Source organism: Telopea speciosissima, chromosome 10 (assembly GCF_018873765.1).
Source record: "Telopea speciosissima isolate NSW1024214 ecotype Mountain lineage chromosome 10, Tspe_v1, whole genome shotgun sequence".
Classification (NCBI taxonomy): domain Eukaryota; kingdom Viridiplantae; phylum Streptophyta; class Magnoliopsida; order Proteales; family Proteaceae; genus Telopea; species Telopea speciosissima.
This window is the reverse complement of record NC_057925.1, coordinates 14852955-14880002: the sequence shown is the minus strand read 5'-3', so window position 1 is coordinate 14880002 and position 27048 is coordinate 14852955. Positions and strand designations below refer to the sequence as shown.

The 27048-nt window shown below is 38.9% G+C and overlaps 1 protein-coding gene across 1 annotated transcript; it reads right to left on the bottom strand.

Annotated features, from left to right (window-relative positions):
• Positions 1-5078: 5078 nt before the first annotated feature.
• Positions 5079-27048, bottom strand: LOC122643937 (ribose-5-phosphate isomerase A-like). Its single transcript, XM_043837512.1, has 10 exons — positions 26733-27048; positions 25976-26127; positions 17594-17665; positions 17376-17456; positions 17244-17273; positions 16641-16727; positions 15425-15485; positions 15211-15286; positions 5886-5959; positions 5079-5275 (listed from the first exon to the last, which is right to left on the bottom strand). Exons 1-10 carry the CDS (start codon positions 26878-26880, stop codon positions 5151-5153), a joined length of 906 nt encoding a protein of 301 aa, XP_043693447.1. The 5' UTR covers positions 26881-27048; the 3' UTR covers positions 5079-5150.

The window sequence follows — 27048 nt, the reverse complement described above, 5'->3', positions numbered from 1 at the left end:
TCGAAGGGAAGAGGACTAGAGACCCAGCTCCAATTCTATCTGTTTATCTGCTTGGAGAAGGCCACTTCCCTGTTTTTGGGTTTGTGCTGCAGCTTCAAATCGCCCTTTACACCCTACAATCGGCCATAGGTACCAAGGCAACCTTAGACTCAATAGGGGTTAGTAGGTGTTGAGAAATTCTTAAACTTGTCATTCAAAAAAAAAAAACCAATGTAGATATTTTACCATCTGTTGTAAACATCTCTGACCATCAGAAGTAAAAGAAAGAAAAGAAGCATTAATTACCATGAGTTTGTTGAATTTCTCTTGTCGTTCTCTGATATGTGTCTAATGGGGTTTACTCTAGTTAATGAATATTAGATTGGGTTAGCCTAATATATAATAGGTTAAAGGGTTTGATTTAACGTGTTTCATCAGTTTTGGAGTTTTTGACGCATCGGTCAAGTACCTAACATTTGGTATCAGAGTCAGTCACCACATCTTGGTTTGAGTCACGAAAATGACTATCTAAGAGAAGGGCTATCTAGAGTAGAGTGAAAGCCATCAAGAAAGGGCTATCTATCACCAGACAAAAATCCTGGAGCAGAGTGGAGCCCCTTGGAAAGGGCCACTTACCACCAAAGTGAGAGCTGCCTATAGTGAAAGCCGTCCAGGATTATGGCTACGAAAGCATGATGGTCTGTTATGTGCCTAATGGCGCCCATTCTAGTGTATGGACGCTAGATTGGTCCAGCCTAATATGAGATAGATTAAAGTGTTTGATTTAACGTGTTCCATTAGCTTTGGAGCATTTGGCGTATTGGTCAAGTACCTAACATTCTTGATTTGAAAACAGTGACAAATCCCAATGAGGGAGTAAATGATACTTAAAACACAACTTAATGAATCATATATCATGGTTTAAAATGAGCAATATGCAAATTCTAACACATACCTCTTCGCTAGGAGTATTCTTTTTGTTATCCCACAGCAATTTTTCTTTTGATCAGTAGACATGTATCTACTACCTATAAGGTTCCTATTTACTGTGATATGTACATGGTTAAATGTCAGTCCACAAATCAATAGGATTGACAATTTAATAACATTGTATGAGAAAGCTATTATTGGTAAAGCCTGATTTTGGTCCAGAAAGTACATTTGGGATCTTCGGAGGGCCATTTCGACCTCGAAACGACCTCGGATTGTCGAAAAATGGCGTACATCACCGCCATAGGTTGTATGTTGTGTTGGGCTCGTCGAGATCTTCGAAACGGTATATTTTGGGATATATGTTATGTTTTGGTCCGACCTTGTTCGGTTTGGCATTTTTTGGTCTGGGGGCATTTCTGTATTTTCTCGGGTTAGGGTTTCTCTATATAATGTTCTTATCTTTGGGAGGGCTATACGAGAGGTTTTGTAACATTTCCAAAAGTATAGTGAAATCTATTCTATTGCTCTGTCGTGGATGTAGCTTCCCATCTTGGGGGTGAACCACATAAATTTCTAGTGTTGTGTTTTATGTGTCTTTTCTGTTTTTCATTTTTCTTCTGCAAATCGCCATTCTGGGCGTTGTTTTCTTAACAAAAGCTATGCAATTAGTATCTTTTCATTAAGATGTTAACCAAGTTGCAGATGAAGTAGAATAAGACTTCAGCTACCTGCAGAAACAATATGTGAAGATTCATACTGTCACTCAATTAAATTGCACCATTGCACACTGGCTATTAAGGGCTTCCATTATTTGCTATACATATGGAAGTTTAATTGCTAAAAAGAACAACTGCAAAACACATACTCAAGAAAATATATGTCTCTCGGAAAGCTTATAGTCATACTCAAGAAAATAGATGTCTCTCGGAAAGCTTATCCTTATTTGGGTTGCTCATAAGTGTGCTACTTATAGTGACAGTTGTCAAAGCGCTAGGCGACCCAAGGCACAAAAACTAAGGCTACACCAACATCTTAGGCGCCAGAACACCTAGGTTACGCCTTGACAACTATGCATATAGTACATCTCTAGATGTGCATAAAGCCATTAACCAATTTTAAAACTTCAAACAAGAATTAAAGCTATTAACAGATTCTTCGAGAGTTTTCAAAGTTCTTTTTTGCAATAAGGGGTAACAACACACACCAAAAGTGCATGATTATGGGCCTCAATATTTTCCCAATCTTTAATACTCGCAATATTTCATGTATCTCTTGTTAACACAAACAACAAGAAACACGAAGAAACAAAAACAGAACAAAGATGACACAGAGATTTAATGTGGTTCACACACCAATATGAAGTGCTACATCTACGGGGGGAGCTGAAGATGATTCACTATTTGATAGAGAGAGAGAGAGAGAGAGAGTAAATTACTCAAACCTCCCCTGTACTAGACCCAAAATACAACCCATTCCTCTACGATGTCAAAAATTACTTCCATCCCTCTTTTGTCTGATGGTGTTAAATATGAAATGCAAAAGACAATTTTAACCCCCCCCCCACTAAACTCAACTCACTCAACCGATATTTGTCCAAGGCCAAAAAAATAAATAAACAAAAAAAGTTGAAAGGGGAGAGGAACGACAACTTCCAGAGGCCCTGCAAAGGATGCGATGGCATGCGGGTGCAGTTGACGATCTTCACAAAATGCTCAAGTTCCCATTTCCACCTTCCTTGTCGTTCCTTGTCCTTCTTCCTTTGTCTCCTAGAGGATCTATCCCCAATACCGGGGCTCATTCGGTTGGCGAAGAACTCTCTCAAAATGTTCTTCCTTTTAGAATTGGATACAATGTTGAGCATTTCTTCCATCTACAATGGAACACCGTGTGCCGAGTGCATCAATATGTGGCCAATGTAGCCATCAACCTGTGGTACACCACAAACATATAATGAGCAACTGCAACGGTAATGACCTCTCGAGTATAAAGAAAAAATAATTATCGGAGATTTTGTTGCATAAACAACTGGTGGTATTTCATAACAAGAATCTCGAATGATCAAGTTCAACACACATACCATAAGAATGTTCATACTTATATTATGCAATCTTATAGTGGATAATTCAAATTCAAATTTAAATATTCAAAATTCAAACTCATCGTTAAGCAAGTCAGAACTAGACAACGTAACTCCTACCTCTTAGGACTTGATCTCTCCTACAAGATAGGAAAGGATATGGGAGAACTCCTATCTATTGTAACTAAACTAGCTGTTGTAAAATTCAAAATACATCTATAAATATAACTCCTTATCACAATCAACGATAAGGAGAATAAATAGTGAGAAATCATACAGACAAAATGCCCAATTGCAACCTTAAGACAACACACTGCACATAAAATGATAATGCAAACTAATATGTTTAAATAGGGTTTTGAATTTTTTTTTTTGGTAAAGAGAGAGATTATTGATAGAGATGACATGCGGAGCATAAGGCTTCTCTTCTACAAAGGTCATGAAGCCAAAGAGTAGAGATAGGCCATACTGTCTTACATGCAAGAAGTGCCTTCTGGGCTAAGGAGTGTGCAAGTGTGCAACGACATTTGCATCCCTAGGAATAAAGAAAAAATTACAAGATGAGAACTGAGACGAGATTTGAATGATCTTCAATGATGGGCCTCAGCATCAGGAAGGGCGGGCTGGATGGGTTATTAAGAAGTTGAATAACCCCTCTCGACAATCCAATATGATTTGAACGTTAGACAAGCCGTTTGATTGCTATTGCTTCCCCCACATCCAATATAACTGAAGTCCATGGGTTCTTAAAAGCCAAGGATCGGAGAGCCTTCGTGGTGTCGGGATATAATCTCAATGCCACCTCGACAGCCATCGGCAGGAAAGGCTGCTTCACAGTATAGCCTAACCGAGTTGGGGGGGAGGGGAGGGGGGGGGGGGGCGCGGGGCGCAATGAGGTGCAATAACTGGGGTTAAGCGTTATTGAATTGTCGCCCGAGAAGTAACTTCGCCATTTGTTGACCAGAATTCTTGAAATGGTTTCTATGCTGAATCAATAACTTCTGTGGGCGACCAATTCTTTTTACCAAAGACTCGGTCATTCCTGGAAATCCAAACAGACCAGCATGTAAAGAAACTCCATGGCTTTACGTTTGTAGGTGGAACGGTGAAGGATAAGGCGCTACCAAACCAAATGGCTCTTGCATATGAGCACTCCAGCAGAATGTGATCATTAGACTCCACCGGACGATCCCTACTGATGTGATGAGAGCACATACCTTCCCCAGATGGAAGACAATAGGGTTTTGATTGATGCACACATATCCATTAAGATTTTCCCATGTTACATACACTTAAGACTCACCTTACATGCAGTTTCTGGGCTAGCCATCTTATATTAATCAGGTTAGGCCTGCTAATCTATTCAAACCACCAAAAAGGGATGGAAAAGAAAGGTGTGCTTATCTATTGCCAGGCTAAATCCAGCCTGGACTCAAGCTGGTCTGACCCAGAGGCTAAGTTTTGATGCTCTTCTTAATCATTCTGAAACATATCTTCTCTTTCTCAATATCTTCTGATTTTTTGACTTAATCTGATCAATCCATTGTTTCTTTCAGTCAAAGGGATGGATTCATAAGAGGCAATCTCCATTATTTGTGATTCTGCAATACCATTTTATTCATGCTTTCCCTCCACTTGTTAGTTGTTGGCCTTTGACAACGTTTATAGCTGGAAGTGTTCACATCTAGTATGTAAGAGAAACTGTTCAAGAATTGAAAATAAACGTGCCACAATGTTGAGTTGAAGGGTATAAGAAACAACAGGGTAGATCATCAAGTAGCTCATGAGATCAGCTTTCTCAGGAATCTTGCTTTCACTTTCTCCTTCCAAGTTCTCATTCCCTACCTACTTTTCTTGGTGCTTCTTATTCCATATATTTTTCTCATATTGCATAGTTAGGATTGTTTCCCATTTTCACTCACATGATTCAGGCATGTCCTTCAGTTCAAAAGAAAAATCAAGCGATGGAGTAAAGTAAAAACTTATTCAGACACCATTCCTATTAATTTTTTAAACAGAGCATCATATAGAACAGAGTATCATTAGGACATTCACTTGAGCTACACCAGACTGAATTAATTTCCCAGTATTGCTGCTCTAATTGATATAGCTACCAATACAAAAATATTGATCCGTGCTGATTCTTCATTTACATATTTCATCAGGTTGACTCTGCCTTTGTCTGGTCAAGTACAATTTTTGCAAACTCCTCCAAGCTCATCACCAAGACATCATCTCTGTCCTGAATGGCAACCATCACAGATGATGCAACACCAGATATAATGCCTGCACGGCAGGATGTGAAATAAAAGTTACCTTGAGAGTAGATAATAAAATTTGAGGTAGAGAAAAAGGTGGCCAAAAACCACCTCTGACCCAATTTTCAAGGCCAATTTAGGACCACCTGTGTGGATGTTCAAGTCAATGCACCAACCAACTCCATAGTGAGGCATGGTAAATAGACACGAAAGTGAGATTGAATGTAAAGATACAATCAGTGAGAAATGTTTAGACAGGAAATAATATAGTGACAACATCTTGTACCCCCCTCCAAAAGGAGGGGGAAAAAGTACATAAAATCCGAAGTGTGACTATAGGATCTTCAGGATTCAATAAGGGCCATTACCGAGTGCTGGTCCCACCTACGAGATCTTCAGGATTTAAAATCATGCGGTGGACATTGTCATTTTAATTATCCAGGCTCTGAGGTTGGGACCTTGAATGTATCCATGAAATGGGCATGTACTCCAGTTGCAGGTAGAGAGTTTTATATATACTGGCTCCCCACAAGATGGACAAAGTCACCAGACCACTATGGAATCATGCACGTCTAGAATCAAAGGATGTGTGTGGATGTTAGCGTGTATTTAGATTGCAAGAGCCACTACCGCCTTACCATTATCAATAACACCTGGTATCATGTTGATGCTCTTCTCAAGCTCAGCTGGATTCTGGATCCCATTTGGAAAGCTGGTAACACAGGACAATAAGTTAAGTAACTACTCACAAGAAACATAACAAAGATACCGTAAATGTAATTTAGGAACACGCCTTCAATTAGTGAGGTTTTGAAATAAAGGCCTTAGAAACACATGGCAGCAATCAAAATTGCAGTTTAGAAAATTCCTACATCTAGAATGGTACAAGGACTAAAAGGTAGGATACTGGGATCTGGAAGAACATATTTTCAAATGTGAGGAAGTTGTCGAATACCCAGAACCATTGAAAAGAAGAATGACTTTAGAGCTTCCAAAGCTGGATGATCGGCTCGAAAGAGGATGGTGGTTCCAGGCAGGGTTCAATTCCATTATGGCAAGTTGAAAATTGAAAGGCAAATCAGATCAGATAGGTTCAAATTATTAGGCTCAACCAAATATTCAAATGCCATTTGAAGTTGTAAATTGAGTGAATATGAGTGGAATGGATCCTCTCCTGGCAACCACCCGGTAAAAATCTTAAGGTGAACATTACTGATCAACTGGTTAGCAGGCCCAGATATCCTTTAACCCACTTCCATAAATTCACACTACTCAGACTTCATAAATTTACTAACACTGAGCCAGACCAGAGCAGCCAAAAGGATTGATGGCTTGGAGGAACATATCAGGTATGACTGTACCTGCTGGTGATGTAGATAAGTCACATAATGGGCTTATTTTATTGGAAATAAGCCTTGGGTGGGGTTATGTATACATTGGGCCTTTGATTCCATGTGTCTTATTTGTAATGGGCCACTTTAATGGGTCTAAAATGTGGGTACAAAGAAGGCATACGGGATTAGGCTTAGTAGTGCTTATTTTCATATTTCCTAGGTTTATTTAAGAGTCTTTTCATATATCTAGATAATTAAGTACTTAGTGTCTTTTTATATTCCTAGGCAGATTTATTGTTTTCTTGTTTCTAGTTCCTAGGTTCTTGTTTATTGTTCCTAGATGCATGGGGGGATGTTTTCTATGTAATGGGTTGGGAATACCAACAATCCATTAATTGCTTACACGTATCTAAGGGGTTTTTGGAAATCCTTCCTCGCCTATAAATTCAAATCGTGGAAGGCTGTTTTGGCATTCTTCAAAAAAAAACAAAGAATTGCTCTCTTTGTGACTTTGCTGTGGATCTCAGCCTTACATCCAAGGTGGACCTCCTTGGTGGTGGCCTAGGTGGGACTCCTACGGCTGATAGACTGGTGGGACTCCAGTGCTACATCTATCTATCCATCTCCATCATCATCCATCTTCATCATCACCACCACCAACCTTCATCATTCCTCTCCCTATTCTATACCAGAATCGACCCTGGCAGCAGCCAATTCTTGACTGCACCAGCTGGTTTGCTCAATACCAGACTGAACATTTAGTGCTCAGCCACACAACTCTGCCAGAAGGCAGCAGAACCATCCAAATCCAGCATTCACTACTTGCCAGATTGGAGCCTTATTATCATTAGATGCTCAGCCAAATCCTAAGCACATCTGAGCATGAAACTAACTATTCAATAATGACTACACAATCCTTTTTCAGCATCCCATTCCATATAAAGCATAACTATTTTAGCTTTTATCACTATATTGTATGATTTGTATCATGCCCACTTTGGAGTTCACTTTTGTTCTGCAATCTTCAGGGTGTCCCAAAAGAAGAAGAAAAAAAGAAGCCCACTCATGATGTTTTTGGTTTATTGCACAGGGTCAAACAAAATCTATCAACTCTCCCTCACCCCATCACTGTAAGGGACTACCCTCAAGTTCCCTTGGATGCATTTGCTTCTGCTTTTGTTTGCCCAAGTTTTTCAACCCATCCATCCCAAAATCCACATTTAGGCAACATCTATGGAAGTGTTTGATGGGATCCTAAGTCAATCAAAGATAGAGATTAGGATTCCGAATAGAAACCAGAATCGTATGACTAGGTTGAACCAGAATTAAGAGATCTTCTGTATCCCACAACAGGTCCTGATACGGACAGAACTCTGGTCGAGTATTCCTCTTAAGAGGGTGAACAAACCCTCAAAACCTGGTCAAAATCCAACAGCTGGATCTGAAGTTAAGGCACTAATATGAAAATAGAAAGTCTCTAAAATGGATTTAGAAACTAGGAATAAACAGTTAAAGCAAGGCAGAATAACAACAAACAAAAAATACAAACTTCCTAAATCAAAATAGAAAGTCCCACAGTTTTGGGGGAAAAAAAAGAGATTAGGAACCAATGAAAATAGAAATTAAAAAAGTTTAGAAAGTCAGAAACTAAGGAATAAAAACAAGGAATCTAATAAGGATAGAAATACCAAGTGGCGGGGAAGATGAAAAATGTTAAAGTTTATTGCTGTTAGATTTACTAGCATAGGGGTAGTTTGGGTATTATTGGTTTTTCTTATGTTTTTATATGTGCATAGTGTCGGTAGGGGTATTATTGTCTTGTACCTTATTTTTATCTATTTAATAAACCCTAATGCTCTCGGTTAGTACACATTGACTAACCGTGAGCCTCTTCTTCTCCTTCAGTAGTTTTCTTCTTTCTCTTTCTCTTACTTTGTGTGTGAAGGGATTGGTTCCAGGTCCTGATTTCGAGACATGGTATCAGAGCTATAAGGATCCAATCCCTGGTTCTGTGTTTCTGGTTTGAGAGTCTTTTTTGGATTAGTTTATTTTCAGGTATGCTTGTGTGTGTGTGTTGTATTAAGGGTATACTTGTAATTTGCTCTTTTGCCCTTTTATTATAAATAGAACATGGCTGTGCTCTCTTGAGACACAAGCCATTATTCTCCCAAATCCATTTCATCATGGTAACAGAGCAAGAATCAATCTTGGGATCCCCGCCCTAGTACTCATGTCACCACCGTCACAAGGTACCACAGCAGCGGCGCCACCTTCTTTCTCTCCTCCGACTTCCTTTTCCCCCTTTCTGACTTCCACCATATCACCGCCATCCTCTTTCATGCCCATTTCTTCTTCGTGCTTCACCTTCCACCATATTGCCGCCACCCGCTAGCTTCCACCCCTCTCGCGACTCACTACATCACCACTACCTTCCGCGTTCTGCCTCCTCTTTTCTCTCACTCGCGATTCACCACCAACCTCCCGCAAGCCTCTCCGCCTCTCTTCCTCCCACTCGCGACTCTTCTTCTCTACCACCAACCTTTCCGCCTCTCTTATTTCACTTTAAAACTTACTTTTCTCTCTAGAGAAGCCTCCATATGATTTAACCCTCGGTGGTTTTCTTTTCTTCCACCGAGGGTCCTTTTTCTTTGTTCGATTCTCTCGTTATGACCTAAACCAGCACTTTACCTTTCGCTGGTGTTTTTTTTCCGGAGATGCTCTTTTGCTTCAGCCATTTTTTCGATCTTACCATGTTGTAGCGAGCTGTAGGGATTTCTTTTGATCTGCAGTCATGTCCGATGGAAGTAGTACTCTCTCTACCCCCACTGAAGGAATGAGTCGCGGCCCCCATAGTGGTTTTACCACATTTCCTATTAGCTCCATCAAGTTGGATGGAAGCAACTATGTGATGTGGTCTCGCTCTTGTTTTCTCTCTATTGCTGCTCGTGGCCTCACAGGGTATCTTCTGGGTACTGTTGCAAAACCTACGACTACTGGTCCTTCATTGGAGAAGTGGCTCTCAGTTGACTCCCTTGTAATGTCATTCCTGATCAACTCTACGCAACCGACTATCACTCGTGGTTATCTTCTCTTAGACTCTGCTGAGAAGATCTGGGAAGCTACAAAGGAGACTTACTCCCAGGTTGGAAATGCAGCTCAGGTCTATGAGTTGCGCAAGAGGATCCATGGCACCACTCAGAAAGAGATGTCTTTTTCCTAGTACTATTCTGAGTTATGCAGCATGTGGCAGGAACTTGACTTCTATGACACCTTCCAGGCTACCTACTCTACTGACGCTACTAGTTTCAAGAAACGTGAAGATATGATTAGCGTTTATGATTTTTTGGGTGGTCTGAATGTGGAGTATGATCACATTCGATCCCAGGTGCTCAGTCGGGACCCTTTTCTTACCCTAGAGTAGTCTCATGCTCTTGTTCAGCTTGAGGAAAGCCAACGGGCAGCCATTACTCAGAATGCTATTTCTTCCTTTTGTTCTGATCACGGTATGATACATCAAACTAGTTGTGTCTATACCCCCTTAGTAGAATAGTGTGGCTGAACGAAAGAATAGACATTTGTTAGAAGTTGCTCGTTCTTTATTATTTCATATGTATGTTCAGAAAAAAAATTTGGGGGGATGTTGTTTTAACTACTTATCATCTAATTAATCGCATGCCTTCATCTGTTTTAAACAATAAATATCATGTTGGTGTGGTCTTTCCTAACTCATACTTATTTTCTTTGCCACCGTGTGTTTTTAGATGTGTTTGCTTCATTCAAGTTTTATGATCAGGTGCTGATATCTTATCTCCTCGCATGCTAAAATTTTCCTTCCTTGGCTATTCTCGCACTATGAAGGGTTAGTGGTGTTATGATCTTGTTACACCCCAACAATTTGTGAGTGCTGACCTTACTTTCTTTAGAAACACACCATATTATTCGGCTGAGGTTTGTGATCTTGCAACTGACATTTTTTAGTCCCCTACTATTCCTACTCTGCTTCCTCTTAATGACACCTTGTCACTATTACAGATCTATTAGCGTCGGCAAAGTTGTCATTGCCAGCTGTCATGCCGCCTATTTCGTCCTCTGCGTAGTCTGACTTTGTGCTTGATGCTCTTGGTTCCTTATCTTCTCCTACAGACTTACCAGTTCTTATACTCAAAGGTCAATGGTTGCATATCCTATTGACAAATTTCTATCAATTTCTCACTTGCCATCTGCTTTGCATAGTTTTGCCTTATCCTTATCGTCTCATATCGTGCCTAACACTTATCGTGAAGCTTTATCTCATCCTGGATGGAAGTCGGCTATGGATGTGGAGATGGATGCTATAATTTCTCGCCAGACGTGGTCCCTGATAGACTTAACTCCAGGTAAGGGTCTGGCGAAATGTTGTTGGGTGTATACTATTAAGTATAGCCCTGATGGCTCTGTTGAACAGCTTAAGGTTCGTTTGGTTTCTAAAAGGTATACTCAGACACATGGTGTAGACTACTTTGAGACATTCTTGTTGGTTGCACATCTTAATTCTATTTGGCTACTTATTTCTTTGGCAATAAATTTTGATAGGCCATTATATCAGATGGACACTAAAAATGCTTTTTCATATGGTGATTCATATGAGGAGGTGCATATGGAGCAACCTCCTGGGTATGCTTCTCAGGGGGAGAATGCTGGGAAAGTGTGCAAGCTACACAAGGTGATTTATGGTTTGAAACAATTGCTCAAAGCCTGGTTTGACAAGTTCAGTTCTATTGTTCCCCGATGTGGTTTTTCACAATGCTATTTTGATTACTCTGTTTTTGTTCGTTGTCGGGATTCTCGGTTGATTATGTTGGTTGTATTCATTGATGACATTATCAAATCAGGTAATGATACATTTGTTATCCCCGACGTGAAATCATATTTCATCAGCACTTTCAGATGAAAGATTTAGGTGTTCTTTGTTACTTTCTTGGGATTGAAGTGGTTCGGAGTAGGACAGCTGTGAGCCTCTCCCAAAGAAAGTATGTGTTGGATCTTCTGTCTGAGACTGGTATGGTTGCATCCAAACCAATTGAGCCTATGGACCCACATCAAAAGTTTGGGATAGATTATGGTGAGGATTTTGCAAATAAATATCAATGCAGGAGACTTGTTGGCAAAGTTATCTATTTTACTGTTACCCCCAGATTGTCATTGGCGTTATTAGTCATCACCTAAAAAGGTTCACTGGGAGGCTGCCTGCCGGATTCTGTGATATCTTAAGGGGGCTCCTGGTAAGGGCCTCATTCATAGACATAATGATCATGCTGATTTGGTTGGATATTCACATGCAGGTTGGGTTGATGCTGATGGAGATAGAAGATTTACCATATACAATTGTACTTTGTTGGTGGTAATCTTATCATGTGGTGTGGAGGAGCAAAAACAGACTACTGTGGCAAGGTCCAGTGCGAAGGCTGAGTATAGAGTTATGGCCCATACTGCAACTGAATTAATGTGGTTGAGATCCCTTCTTCAGGAATTTGGGTTTCCAGTTACCAAACCCATTGATATGTGTTGTGACGATCAAGCGTCCATCTACATAGCAAGTAATCCGGTGTTTCATGAGAGGACCAAGCACATTGAAGTTGATTGTCATTTTGTAAGGGATGTGGTTATGAGAAAACTAATTGCCATTCCATTTGTTGCTTCTGCAGATCAGTTGGGTGATATGTTCACCAATTCATCCCATCTTTCGGGAAGGTTGTTCCAAGCTAGGCATGGGTGATGTATATGCTCCAGCTTGAGGGGGAGTGTTGGTGGGACCTCCGGTCCCCTCGCACTGAGCGGGTGGTGGTTCATATAGAAGAAAAGAGTAAGCAAGCTACCTAAGTTTATATGCTGTTGTATTTACTAGCGTAGGGGTAGTTTGGGTATTCTTGGTTTTTCTTATGTTTTTATATGTGCATAGTGTTGGTAGGGGTATAATTGTCTTGTACCTTGTTTTATCTATTAAAAAAACCCTACTACTCTTGGACACATTGACTAACCGTGAGCCTCTTCTCCTTACTGTAGTTTTCTTCTTCCCTTTCTCTTACTTTGTGTGTTCAGGGATTGGTTCCAGATCCTGATTTCATGACAGAAAGAAACAATAAATAGGAAGCAAAGGAAGCAGGGCTGTAGCGGCAGGTTGATGGCACCAAAAACTAACCCCAAAACAGTAAATCGATGGGAGGTGTATGCAGTCTAATAATATTCCAGATCTGTAATAGCAAAGGGAAATTAACAGAAAAGTAGCAAACAATAGACTACTTCCGCAGGCCTCAAAACAAAAATACTCTGCCTCTGAGAAGGGGGGTATTCGAAGGAAGACCTTAGAGAGGTGTTCCTGCATTACAAATAAGTCTGAAACTTGATGAAGAGGTACATGAATTAAGACAGAAAAAAAAAAAACAAATAGAGGAAATAAAGGAGGAAGGAAGAAGGATAGATATGACCTCGGTTTCTCACCTAGGCCTTGGCCAGCATCTCACTAGGGAGTTCTATATCTCACAGAGAAGTAATGTAGAAGGGGTTCAAATAAGAACCACCCTACAGTAGGATCGATAATAGGTTGCAGCAGAACATCAAACTGGCATCAATCAGAAATAGCTGAAAGTGGACAGAATCTCGATATTCAGTCATGTGATGTTGATCAAATTCAGGTCGAGTGTAGGACTTGGTAGGATGGAGTAAACCTCCAAATAGGAGCTGATTCCAATGGTCAGAAACAAAGGTAGAAGAAGATTACCAATTTAGAAGGTAGGAGCTACAGACCAAATCCGCCAGCAGAAGGAGCTCAAACTGGGATCGAATGTAAGGTTCCTTGGAAGGGTTTAGCCTCCAAAACTCAGCCAAGTCTGATCAGTAGTTGCTGAGATACGAAGATCCAAAGGTTGCAGCAGCAGAGAACTAGGACGAGGTGCAACCGCAGGTGTGGGGATAGATTTCCTGGTCTCAGTTCAGCAGCAGCAACTCCAGCAGTGATTGGGTTGATCTCTGGTCCTTCACAAATGCAGCAGCAATGGAATAATGTTGACCCAAGTGTAGCAGCACAGCAGTTGAAGACTCACAGCAGCAGTGAGCTCGAATAGGGCAGGAGGAAGGAATAAGATAAGAGAAGGGAGGGATAAAGAAGCTTCGGCTCTCTCAGCCAGGTTTCTCAACCCTTCATCCATAAAAGGATGAAAAAACTCAGTTGCACTCAAGGCAAACTCATATTCATTCATCATCTTAAAATCATGGGGAATGGCTACAGCAGCCTTACAATTAATAGAGGGCTATGCTTGCACCTCAAGTTAAAAGAAAATAGAAACTTAATGAAAATAGAAACTAGGCTTTATAGTTCAGCTAAAATGCAAGGAACAAAATTAGATACTATAAAATAGAAACTAAGCCTAATTAAAAATTGAAACTTAAGCCTACTTTCTAAATCTAAAATTAGAAACTAAACTAAACTTCTAAATCCCCACACATAGACAAAATTGACCCTTCTAAAAAGTCTTCACATGATCTGGTCTTGGGCCCCACAGGATCTTCTAATAATATTCCACCAAGGCAAAATAAGGGGCTGTGGCATTGTTTACGTGAACAGTGTTTTGGCTTCTTTTTCTTCATGTTTTGTCCTACATCAAGAAGTCTTGCATCTCACAAGGAACAGCAACAGCCATAGGTCTTTCTTTTGTCAAATGTTGGGGTAGTATGATCCCCCTACTCCTTTATGACTTTGCAACATTACAAGAAAATAGTAACTCTTTTTGCACAAGCAAGAGAGCTCTAGAGAAAATAAAATAGAAAGCTGCTAAAAAATACAAAGTAGAAACTTACTTAATCCCATATAGGATCTATCTCCCTAATATTTGGGATTATAGAATTAGCCCATTACAATAAATAACTCAAAAATACAAAAGCCCATGGCCCATAAAACCTATTGGACATTCAAAATTAAGCCTAACTTGACCCAAGAAAGTGAACGAAATCCAAAACAGGCCCATATTCTTTTCTTGCTGCAATTATGCATCAGTTATTCCTTATTTTTCCTCAAAGCCCTAGATTCTCGAAGGATCATTACTCCTGACTTGTGTAACACCTGACTCCATAAAGCATAACTGCAGCATGTAACACTCCAGACATGTCTTCACTTCCACCCAACTTTAGTTTGTTAGGAAACATTCTACCATTTTTCTCTAATATTGGATAATTGAACTGAGAAAGGAAGTGGCTTCCTTAGAGATACTTTCTATCAACCAAACCAGTCCTGTCTTTCTACTGATGTGTTCACAAATGTTGGGCTCATGTATTCTGCTCTCACAAGAAATTGTTGTTTTAAAATTACGATGAGTTTAGAAAGAGAGAGGGGCGTTCTAAGTATTATTTATTATTTGGGGATCTAATTTCTAATGGTTTCTACAAGTGCAATGTCAAATCTTCAATATAAAGTATTCAATTAAAAATATGAAACTCAAATCCATGTTAAATGCATGATCATGCTACTTCTAATTCCAATTCAAGGGGAAAAGAAGGCAATAAATTACCAGCAGGAATTTTGTATTCTTTATACTTCCGAAGCAGGTGCTATTTCCATCCAAGAAATTGAATGCAGGTCATTAAATAAGACACATACCTCACATCGACCATCATGTTTCCTAGATCTGTGATCACTGGACCATCCTTCCTCAAAGCAGATCGAATTTCAGGAACTGCCATTCACTAACTGCAGTTAATACCAAAACCCCTCCAGGGAGTAAATTACATAAACTAATGCAAAAGATCTAGATAAGATCATATTATAGGAAGATAATTTGGAGTGGAAGTCTATTCAGCATATAATAGCTAACCTCCTCCAAGAGTCACAAGCCGCCTCAAGACAGGTGATATGGCAGGAGGGAGAACTTCCACCTACAAAATGTCTAGTAAGTTCTGAAAAAATAAAGAAGGGGGGGGGGGGGGGCACTGGATTTCTAAATACGAAATTTTATGGAGAAAAAGTACTTGATGTCATTCATAATGGATTTACTGCAATTCAAACTATGAAAACATATTTTCTAACACTCAAAAAACAATAAGAATATAAGATGCATAATACACTACATTGGGTAACTCAACTATGCATCATGTAAAATCCATAGCCAATTAACCATTAATTGTTGAAGAGTAAATACATTCCATTAAACTCCGAATAAATGATTAGATATCTAGACCCCTCCAAAGTCATATTCTCCATTTACCACAATCATTCATCTCTGGTTGACATTTTATCTAAACTTGCCATACCAGTAGGACTGTCAATGGATCGGAATTGATCCAGATCCAATCTGATCATGATCCGATTCGTTAAGGAGAGATCCTATAAGTAAACAGATCAACTTGGAAACACCTTGATATGATCCGATTAGGACCAATAAGGGAAAAGGGTCTAAGCTAGTTTGGAGACACCTTTTAATCATTCTTTCTTTCAATTTTGTCAAAGTTTTAGATAATAGTGTGATTTTCTTGAGAAAAGAAGAGACTAATTAAAATGCATCACATAAATCGGGTTTGTCAGATGTTGGAATACTTGTCAGATTTGAGATTTTGATCAGTATGTAATTGATCTGTCAGAGTATCAGATCAGATCGGATAAATTTTTAATCGGATTCGGATCGGATCAAATGCAATCCAACTCAAATCCAACCCATTGACAGCCCAACATTCCAGTACTCCAAAAAGATTCAATACGGTACAGTAGCTCCAAAATTTTGTACCCTCCATAACCAACTTGTACACAGCTTATATAGGCCATTATGTTAAGCTCAAAAGTCAGGTTCTACTGCTGCACAATGGGAAGGAGCTAATCATAACATAGTCATGGTCACGACTGAATGAACATAACAATGTGGTAATTAAGCACACGCAATGACAGGCATGCATCCTATATTACCAGTTACATAAATATTCAAATATTCACATATATCCAATGTTATAACTTATAACACGCTGGTGGGCAGACAGGTAAGGGTCTGCATGTGTGTAGGGAAATACTAACAAAAATAACCAAGAAAGACATCAACTCACAGGAACGGGAAATGTACTACCAAGCTGGAGAACCACTTTTGATTGGTCTACCAATATTATACACTCCTTTGCCATGGAATCAAGAACCTGATTGAGACAATGAGACATGCAATAATTACAGTTGAAAATGATTAAAAGAACCAACTATACTTTTTACGAAAAGTTAAATCAAACTTCTGAGACAATTTAGAGACTCGTACACTATACAAATTGACCTCATTTTACAATTGCAATAGTTAATGGGCCTAGTAGGTTGGCAACTACAGAACATAGGCTCCTTTTTGAATATGTTAATGATGACATTTATCTTTGTCAGTCTATTTTCTTTTTAATTGATACTGCCAAGTTTTGAAAGCTAGATACTTAGTGTCATCTCTAAACAGTCGAAGGATGCCATAGCCATGTCAACCATGAAGGTGGCCCAACAAAGAATTTACCAGTTCCTATTTAGATTTTAAAAAAAAATAAACTAAAATGGACAGTACTGGATTTGTCTAACGCTGAAATATTAACAAGATATTCATTATCTTACACATACGACATTTTGAACCTCCCAGAGGATTTTGTGGCCAAGAAATCATTTCAGAGAAAAAGCAAACATACCTTTTGCATGGTATGAGCAGCTCCCCCACCCTGGCAAGAAAGAAAATCTCTGTTTAGTGTAATCAGCACTGAATATTCTTTGAATGTAAAACAAGCAGAATAAAAACATGAAGATCCATGAATCAATTCAACCTTCAATAAATTTTTATTCAAGTCTACTTCATCTGCTCCATCCAATGCAATGTCAATGTTATTGACATCATTCAAATCAACCTGCAAATCAAGAAGATTAAAGAATGCTGTGAGAGAGAGAGAGAACGTTTACAATTTATTTTATTTTATTTTTCAAAACAAAAATGAGTGTCTAGAAAGGGAGGAAATTCTAGATGTATATTGTAAACGGAACTCACAGTCTTTACACCAAACTGCCTAGCCAGAACTCGTGACTGGTAGTTTGCTCCCACAGCAACAACATCTTTCAGCTGAAAAGAAACAGGAGTAAGATTGGCGAAAATGGTTAATAAGTTAGAATGTCGGCGTGGAATGGCTAGTTCTTATTAAAATAAGCCAGCTAAAACATAATGACAGTTCCATTTCTGTAGAGACCAGTATGGAAGTCCTACTAGAATATAAGAATTACAATACATCTGTGAAATTTTTCCACAAGTAGCATTCCGGACTATTTTTACAAAAAAAAAAAAAAAAAAATTACTTTGGTCATATAAAACATAAGATCAGGCTTCAAGGCACCGATTTCGTTTTGCATTTTGCATTAGAACGTCTTTTTTCCCCTGTATTAGTATGATAATCACATATAAATTTCAAAGAAGGGAAAGATAATTTTAATATAAGCAATCCATTTAATAACACATGGAATCTACTTTTATTAGATCCACTTTTCTTATGGTGCCAAATACTACATTTTGTCTTTTACCAAAAAAAATATATATATACTATATTTTGTCTACCAAAAAAAATTTACTACATTTTTCTGTCGAGGGTTGTATTTTATCAAAATTTCTGCAGAGCAAAACACTTTTACATGCCAGAATTGTGTTTGTTGCTTTTGTACCCACTTGGGGTAATTTTCGAACTGGTGCTTATGTCATTGAGTAGGGTTTACAATGCAGTTAAAAGGGTTTTGTTACACACTAAGAAGGTATGTACATATTTTCAGATTCTTTTAAAGCAGTGGCAGTACTGTAATTATGTGTCACTGGGTATTTGGGTAGTGCAGTCTATTGGTGTTCTGAGTTTCATGGGTTCTTTATGTTATGGGCTTGTAGTGGGTTAAAAAAGAGTAACTTTGAAGTTCTTACTTCTTAGAGTTTCTAAAAGTGCCATGGTTGTGAAGTTTGTTTTAAGTAGTTCCTATTTTGAAGCTAGCAGTCAACTATATATAGGCTTGTACCCCCTACAAGAGGTTGACCGAATGAAAAAAAGCTTTTCCCTCTCAAGCTTTGAGATCTTTCTATGCGGATTTGGAAGCTCTTTTGAAGGTAGGTTCCTTCAACCCTAATTGGACTCCTAGGGGAGCTATCTCTTCTACTTCCTCTGTCCTGTTACAGTTCTAGCAGCTTCTTCAAACTCTGAAACAGTCCTTCTCCACCATTGATCTCCATCAAAACACCTTCTCCATCAACCTTAACCTTTTGCCTCTTCATCTAACATCAGAACCCTAACCATTAAACTGTTCACCAATACTTTTTAGTTTCTGTCCCACCATATCAAAACCCATTCCCGCCTATCACATCCAAATTCACAAAAGCCTAACTCTGTTAAAACAGTTGACTGTTTCAACTTCCAACCATCCACCACCATTCCCCTCTAAGACCTAACCCTAAATTATCCTTTTCTGTTACACTTTCCAAAACCAAAATAGTATGCTTTTTCTCTCTTATTTCCAACAGTACCTAAGGTTGTTCTAGGTTATTTTGGAGCTTGTTTCACTCTTTGAGGACTGTTTATTGTAGACCCCTAGTTCAACATCGAGGATCTTCAGGGGAAAAGAAAAAAAAAAATCCAAAAGAATGGGATAGTTCCTGTAACAGAAGAATATATGATTCAGGTGATGCAACTCACAAAAAGAGAGAAAGAGAGAGAGAGAGAAAAGAAAATGCAAATAAGATTAAAAATAAAGACAAGTACATGAAGTTGGGATAGCATACTGCAGAGGGTTTCAAAAGAAATTTTAAAGTTGGGATTTTATTCTGCATTTCCCAATTCACCCCCCTCTTGGGTTGCCTATACGGTCCTACACATAGAAACAAGTCATAGCATCAACTGATTGACAAAATTTCAACATAAGAGAGAAAAAAAATCCCTCTTGTAATTAATAAGAGAAGAGAAAAAGGAGAAGAAAGAGAAGAGTTAGAGAACAGTGAGAGATGATAGGTCTCTGTAACCTTGGAAGTCTTAACTTAGTGTTAGAGCTCCCACTACATTCAATATATAACCACTTAGAGGAACCAAGGGACACAACTGAAAAATAAGAAAAGAGAAAACAAAGCATAATACCTAAACTACCCCTAACTCATCTCGATATTAGCACTAATACCGAGACTTTACTTAGTCTCTACTAACACTCCCCCTCAAGCTGGATCATAGATGTTAATCATACCCAGCTTGTTACAAATATAATCCACTCTAGCACTCCTCAAAGACTTTGTAAACAAATCTGCAAGTTGTTCCCCTATGCAAACATGACGAGGAGAAATAAGCCCTTGTTGCAGCGTCTCTCGAACAAAGTGACAATCTACTTCAATGTGTTTTGTTCTTTCATGAAACATAGGATTTGAAGCAATACGGACAGCAGCTTGATTATCACACCACAATTGCATAGGCAAATCATCTGTAAACCCAAGCTTAATCAACAACTGTTTCACCCACATTAGCTCACATATAACATGCGCCATGGCTCGATATTCTGACTCTGCACTGGATCGATCCACAACTATCTGTTTCTTGCATTTCCACAATATAAGGTTCCCTCCAACAAACGTACAATAACTTGTAGTTGACCTTCTGTCAATAGGAGATCCAGCACAGTCACCATTTGAAAAACCCTCAACCCGTCCATGGCCATGATCAGAGTAAAGTAGACCATGTCCAAGAGCCTTCTTGAGGTACCGCAAGATACGCATAACAATATCCCAATGAGATGTCTGAGGAGCAGACAAAAACTGACTCACAATACTAGAAAGACAATGTCAGGTCGAGTTACAGTCAAATAATTTAGTTTCCCAACAAGTCTCTGATACTTCTCAGGTTCACCAAGAACATCACCACCATCAGCTGTAAGCTTTAAATTAGGATCCATGGGAGTATCTAGAGGTTTAGAGCCAAACGATCCTGTCTCTAAAAGAAGATCAATAACATACTTCCGTTGTGAAAGAGAAATTCCTTTCCTTGACTGAGCCACTTCCACACCCAAAAAGTATTTCAACCTTCCCAAATCTTTAGTTTGAAACTTATGTTGTAAATGCATTTTCAACTTCTCAATTCCTGAAGAATCATCTCCTGTAATAACAATATCATCCACATATACAATAAGAAATATTCTTCCTGCATCAAAATGCTGAAAAAATACAGAATGATCACTGTCACAACGTGTTAGTCCAAACTCCAAGACAACTTCAGTGAACCGACCAAACCATCAAGGTGACTGTTTCAGCCCATACAGAGACTCTTGAGCTTACACACCATCCTCCCCAAGAGAAACAAACTCATGCAAGAAAGCATTCTTAACATCCGACTGAAATAAGGGCCAATGATGAGTAGCAGCAAAAGAAATCAATATACGAACAGAAGTAAGCTTAGCCACTAGGGAAAAAGTGTCTAAGTAATCAATGCCATACACCTGGGCATAGCCCTTGGCCACAAGCCTGGCCTTCAAACGTGCCAAAAAACCATCAGAATTCACTTTCACCACAAAAACCCATCGACAACCAATAGCTGATTTATCGGAGGGTAATAAAACAAGATCCAATGTTTGATTTTCCTCCAACGCGAACAATTCCTCAATCATAGCAGCCCTCCAACTGGGAATAGCTAGTGCCTCTGCAACAGACTAAGGAATAGGATGATGCTCAATAATATGCAAGCAGGAATGGAATGTGGATGATAAACCAAAATATGACACAAAGTTAGAAAGAGGATGTTGGGTACAACTCTGAACACCCTTAGGAAAAGAAATAGGTACATCAAGGGAAGAAGAAGGATTACCTATTACAGGATCAGCCTGCGAAGAAGAGGAGACAGAGGTAGATGAAGAGGGTGCGGCCCAAACTTTCCAAAGATGATGTTGGTACACAACAGAAGGTTGTGGCGGTGAAGTAGCCGGCAGCATTAGCGGTGGTGGAGAAACTTGTGAAACTGGAGACGTAGGAGACTGAACAATATATAAAGGAAGGTCATCATCCAACTCAGAAACAACAAAAGAAGAGTCAGCATAAGGGGTGGACTCAAAGAAGGAAACATCAGCTATGACAATATTTTTCTAACTTAAACGAATAACAATGATAACCCTTTTGTGCACGAGAATAGTCAACAAAGAAGCATTTAAGAGCTTTGGTATCCAATTCCGAAACACCCGGACGATGATCACGAATAAAACAAACACTACCAAAGAAACGTGGTGGTAAAGCAAATAAAGGGTCAGAAGGAAATAACAAAGAATGAGGCATGCCACCACGTCAAATAGAGGGAGGCATGCGGTTAATAAGATAATACACAGTCAAAACAACATTAGCCCAAAAAGGTTTGGTCACCTTCATCTCAGATAGAAGAGATCGGTGACCTCCATTAAATGTCGATTCTTTCTTTCTGCCACACCATTCTGTTGTGGAGTATCGGCATAGGAGGACTGATGAATAATACCGTGTTGAGCCATAAAAGTAGTAAAGGGGTCAGAAAAGTATTCTTTAGCACTATCGCTACAAAAAGGAGTATTAAACTGAGTTTTAACCTCATGCACAAAAGTACAAAAATAGAGAACAGCTTTGAAAGATTTTTCATTAAATAAAGCCAGGTAACTCGGGAATAGTCATCAAATAACAAAATAATGAAAGCCCAATTTAGAAACAACTGGACAAGGGCCCCATACATCTGAATAAACTAAAGAAAAAGGTTGGTCAGTCCGTTGATTGACTCTAGGGGGATAGCTTACATAGTGGAGCTTCCCAAACTGACAGGACTCACAATTTAAGCTAGAAATAGACCAAAAATGAGAATCTAAAAGCTTTAAACTATCCAACAATGGATGACCCAAACGACAGTGGATTTGGTGAGGTGACGCCACACTCGAACACGCCACAGATGAAGTGTCCTCGAATAGATACAACCCCCCCCCGATTCACGACCTCTACCAATCATCTTCTTCGTCGTAAGGTTCTGAAAGACACAAGAATTAGAGAAAAAGGATACAGAACAATTATAAGTTTTGGTAAATTTATTAACAGACAAAAGCTTAAAAGGGAACTCAGGTAAGTAAAGAACCAAAGAGAAGGATAAAGGAATGACATGAACAATGCCTGTACCGGTAACTTTAGCTAAAGAACCATCAACTAAAGCAACACTAGAAGACGATGTATGAAAGGAAGAAAATATACCTGAGACCCCAGTCATGATGCACCTGAATCAATGATCCAGAGGCAAGAAGCAGTCGAAAGACATGCAGTAGCATTACCTGTCTGAACAAATGTAGCAGTAAGAGGCTAAGACGACTGAGAAATCTGAAACTGGGTAAGTGTGCATAATCCTCATCAAACATCTTCATTGTCCTACCCTCAGACTATGGAGATGATGTAGCAGCTGAATTAGTAGTAGCGGAATTAGCAAACTATTGTTGTGGTGGTTTGCCATAGAGTTTCCAACAAAAGCATTGGATGTGTCCTGGGAGACCACAATGGTGACAAGTCTTCACCGAGCCTCTGAAGTATCTGAACCAGCTTGAATACTAGAAGTAGGAGCTTTGCCAGAACCAGCCCCATGACCACGACTACCACCAGTACATATCCCACTATTGGGCCCATGATTAGGTGTAAAAGAAGCCAAAGCTGAATCATGAGAATTCTCACTAGATCGTAGAACTAGTGAAAAAGTATCTGAAAGTATGGCTACCTTATCACCATCGAGTATCTGGGAATGAACGGAATCAAAGTCCTTCCCAAGACCAACTAAAAATCCCATGACTGCGAGCTACACTCACTGATTTTGCATTTATTGTACATCAGAAGTGATTGGAAGCAGGGAATTCAGCTCCTCATACATCCTCTTAAAGTCAGCAAAATACTGGATCAAGGGACGACCCTTTCAATCAGCTCCATAAAACTCCTGAGATAACTCATAGATACGAGATAAGTTGTTTTATCCAGAGTATAAAACATTTAGATATTCCCATAACTCCTTAACAGTATCAATATGGGTCACTAAATCAACAATCTGATTTTCCATGGAATTCAGCAATTGTCCCGTAATACGTGCATCAATGGTGTCTCATGATGCATCAGCAAAAGGTTTAGTCTTCATCAAATGGTCCTGCTAGGCACGACCAATCAATACCAACTAAACAATTTTCTTCCAATGCTAAAAGTTGATAATTCCTTCTAACTTTTTTTTCAGTAATACAGTTGGAGGACGAAGACACAACCTCAATAATTACATTCTTTGATGGTTTAGACATATTCCACAAACATAGGAAATAGAGTGAAGTTGCAATAGGTACCGATGACTCAGAGAAAAAGTCAATCTCAAAAACCCTGATGAAGAATCGATCTCAAATCTCCACCCTGAAAAAGTTGATCTCAAAACCCCGATGAAAATTCGATCTCAAACCCTGATGAGAAAGTAGATCTCCAATCTCTGAATCTGGAACTTCAATGCAGTCTTTACTCCATAAACCAATCACCACCAAAAAGATATTACTAGTTCTTAATCTTCAAACATGAACTAGTCTCTAAACAGTCCCAAAACACAACATAGGGTGTTGCACCCCCTTCAAACAAAAAATGAAAGAACTCACAAACTAGAACTGATATGAATCAATCAATAATGATTGAAACCTTGAAAGAGAGGAGACAAGATACTAGGAAAGTTGCAGCAGTCCCTAAAGATCTTGCTCTGATACCATGTAAATAATAAGAGAAGAGGAAGAGAGCAGTGAGAGACGATAGGCCTGTGTAACCTTGGGAGTCTTAACTTAGTGTTAGAGCTCCCACTCCATTCAATCTATAACCACTTAGAGGAACCAAGGGATACAACAGGAAAATAAGAAAAGAGAAAACAAAGCATAATATCTAAACTACCCCTAGCTCATCTCGGTACTAGCACTAATACCGAGACTTTACATAGTCTCTGCTAACACCTCTCTTGTAAGTTTTCACTGTATTTGTTAGTGTTCATGAGTGACCAACATGAAGCAGTCACTAAAGGATAAACACTGTGGTTTAGGATGAAGTGATTATTATCATAGACTATAAAGACTGCACATGTTACGTCTTAAATCAGCAAGTACTGATAACCATTGTAGTAGAGTACAATCTAGAAGTGGGTCAAAGCTACCAAGAATGCCACTACTTATCCCTCAATGTAAAAAAGACAGAAAAACTTATGATTAAGATAATCAAAAACTAACGATTAAGACAATGGAATCCATTCAAAAGTTCAGATTTAGGAGTATACACAAGAAAGTTTTCATTAGAAGTTAGTTCCACAAAAGGATATCAATCGGGATGTTCCTGACGCCTAACTACATGCCGAGTAACTCCACAGTAAAATGCATGGAGAAAAAGATAAGAAGCAAATATAGACTTCTATCAAACAAATCAAATCATCATCAGGGTGGTTTTAAATAGAATTTGTAGATAAGGAGAACTACTAAAGGTGATTCAGTGAATAAAGATAAGCTAGAAATTTACACCAAAGTAAACTACATACAATATATCCTTTAAGAACTACCACTTTCTTATTAATTAGGGTAATGAGAAATATGTTAGGCTTGCAGGAAAACTATTCTCATCACAAAAGGATCAGTTAAGACTCCTCAATTGAGCTTGGCCAAAGAAGACTGAAAGTCTGAAACACCTCTTGCAATACAAATGTCCATCACTCCTGTAGACAGAAGTTCATGACCACACAAACTCCAACAAACTATGATAAGATCCAAGCACAGAATTTAAATACAAGCATTTAGGCATTGCATGGATATATTAAAACAACAACATGTAATCACAAGTAGTTCGCTAACTGCATCAAAGAAGCAAACCAACCATTCCTTCACCATTGGCTACATGAAGTTTGACATGGTTACAATTCTTAGTTGGAAGTTCAGGTAACATAGTCTACAGAACAAAAAGAAAAGGTAGGATCCTTCTCTGTACATATTCATTGGGTTGCAGAAATTGAGTCTTGCACAAAGGGATTGATTCTGAATCTGATCTGACCATGAAAAAGAGAAATTGGATATCAAGCAAAACACTTTATTATTTGCTTCATTGTCGTTCTCAAACTAGTCTTGAACTTTTAGTTGAACTTTTAGTTTTTCTTAGAAATACCCTTTAGTTTAATGTACCAATCAACAAGTCCTTGCAATAATATCATACAATTTTTTGTGGCTCTGTTGAGGCTCATCTTATTTAAGAATTCTGTTTGGGATTGCTTTCCCAATTGATCGACTGTTACAGTCTCCCAGTCTCAGATCATGCAGCCATGAGAATCCTAAAAGAAACAACACAATCTCAATCATCCTTAGCCAACAAAGGAAAATCAATAGTAGTCGAACTGAAAGTTCTCACCTTCCCTTGACTAAGCAGTCTACCAAGCTCTTCAATGGCAAGTGATGCTGTGCTTCCTGTGCCCAGACCAACCACCATTCCAGATTTAACAAGTCCCACAGCCTTCTTTGCAAGAGCACGCTTTGAAGCATCCTGTGCTTCATGAGTTGTATCTAAGATATTCATAGTAATGTCATTTTCAGCACTTTATTTAGAATTAATTTCAACTGCAGAAAAAGAAAGAAACATGAATAGTGAAGCACAAATCATCTGCATTTACTTATTTAAGCTTCACCAAATCATCAACTTGTAATAAAAAACAAAACATCTAGAGTTCATGATCTTATGTAACAATCTATCCAGAACGTATTGAAAGATATGTGTAGGTCAGTACAGAATTATCAAGATTGATTCTTGTTCCCACCGAAGAAGTTAAAATTGAAATTCAAAGGCCAGTGGAACTTATGTACAGTTTCCAGAAGGCAAGCTAAAAATAAATAAATAGAGCCCGTCTATCAATGATGAACCAGAAAGAAAATTTAAACTAATCCAAAATTCAGAACCAAACCCAAATACAGCCTGAATTACATCAGCAAAATTGCAATAGCTTTGCAGATTCCCTTTGAAAGCAATGGGTATTTCAGACACCACATGTGATCCAAGCTCTCGAAATTCCCCATCAATACTTTGGCGATTCAATCAAAACCAAACTCTAAACCTTGAGTAGAAAAATTGGAAGGACACAAAAAGAACAAACATCAGTGTTTCTGAGAATTACCGTTTTCGGCGACTGCAGAGATGGACAAACTGAAACCCCTTCTCTTAAAATCACAGAATTTACTTCCATTTATAGGACTGGTGTTTCTGGGGAAGAACAGAGATTTATCACCGGCTGTTAGCTGCTTCAAAGAAATGACTCCTTCCATTGCAGCACAAACGGGAAGTTAGGGTTTTGATGGTTGATTTCTGCAGAGAAGCGAAATCAGCTTCAGGTGGAAGACAATGAGACCAAAATTCGAGGGAGGTAGGAAGAAATCCCAAGAAATCGCGGTCTAAGTGGAATGATCACTCCTTCTAAACCTTTCGCAGTGTGA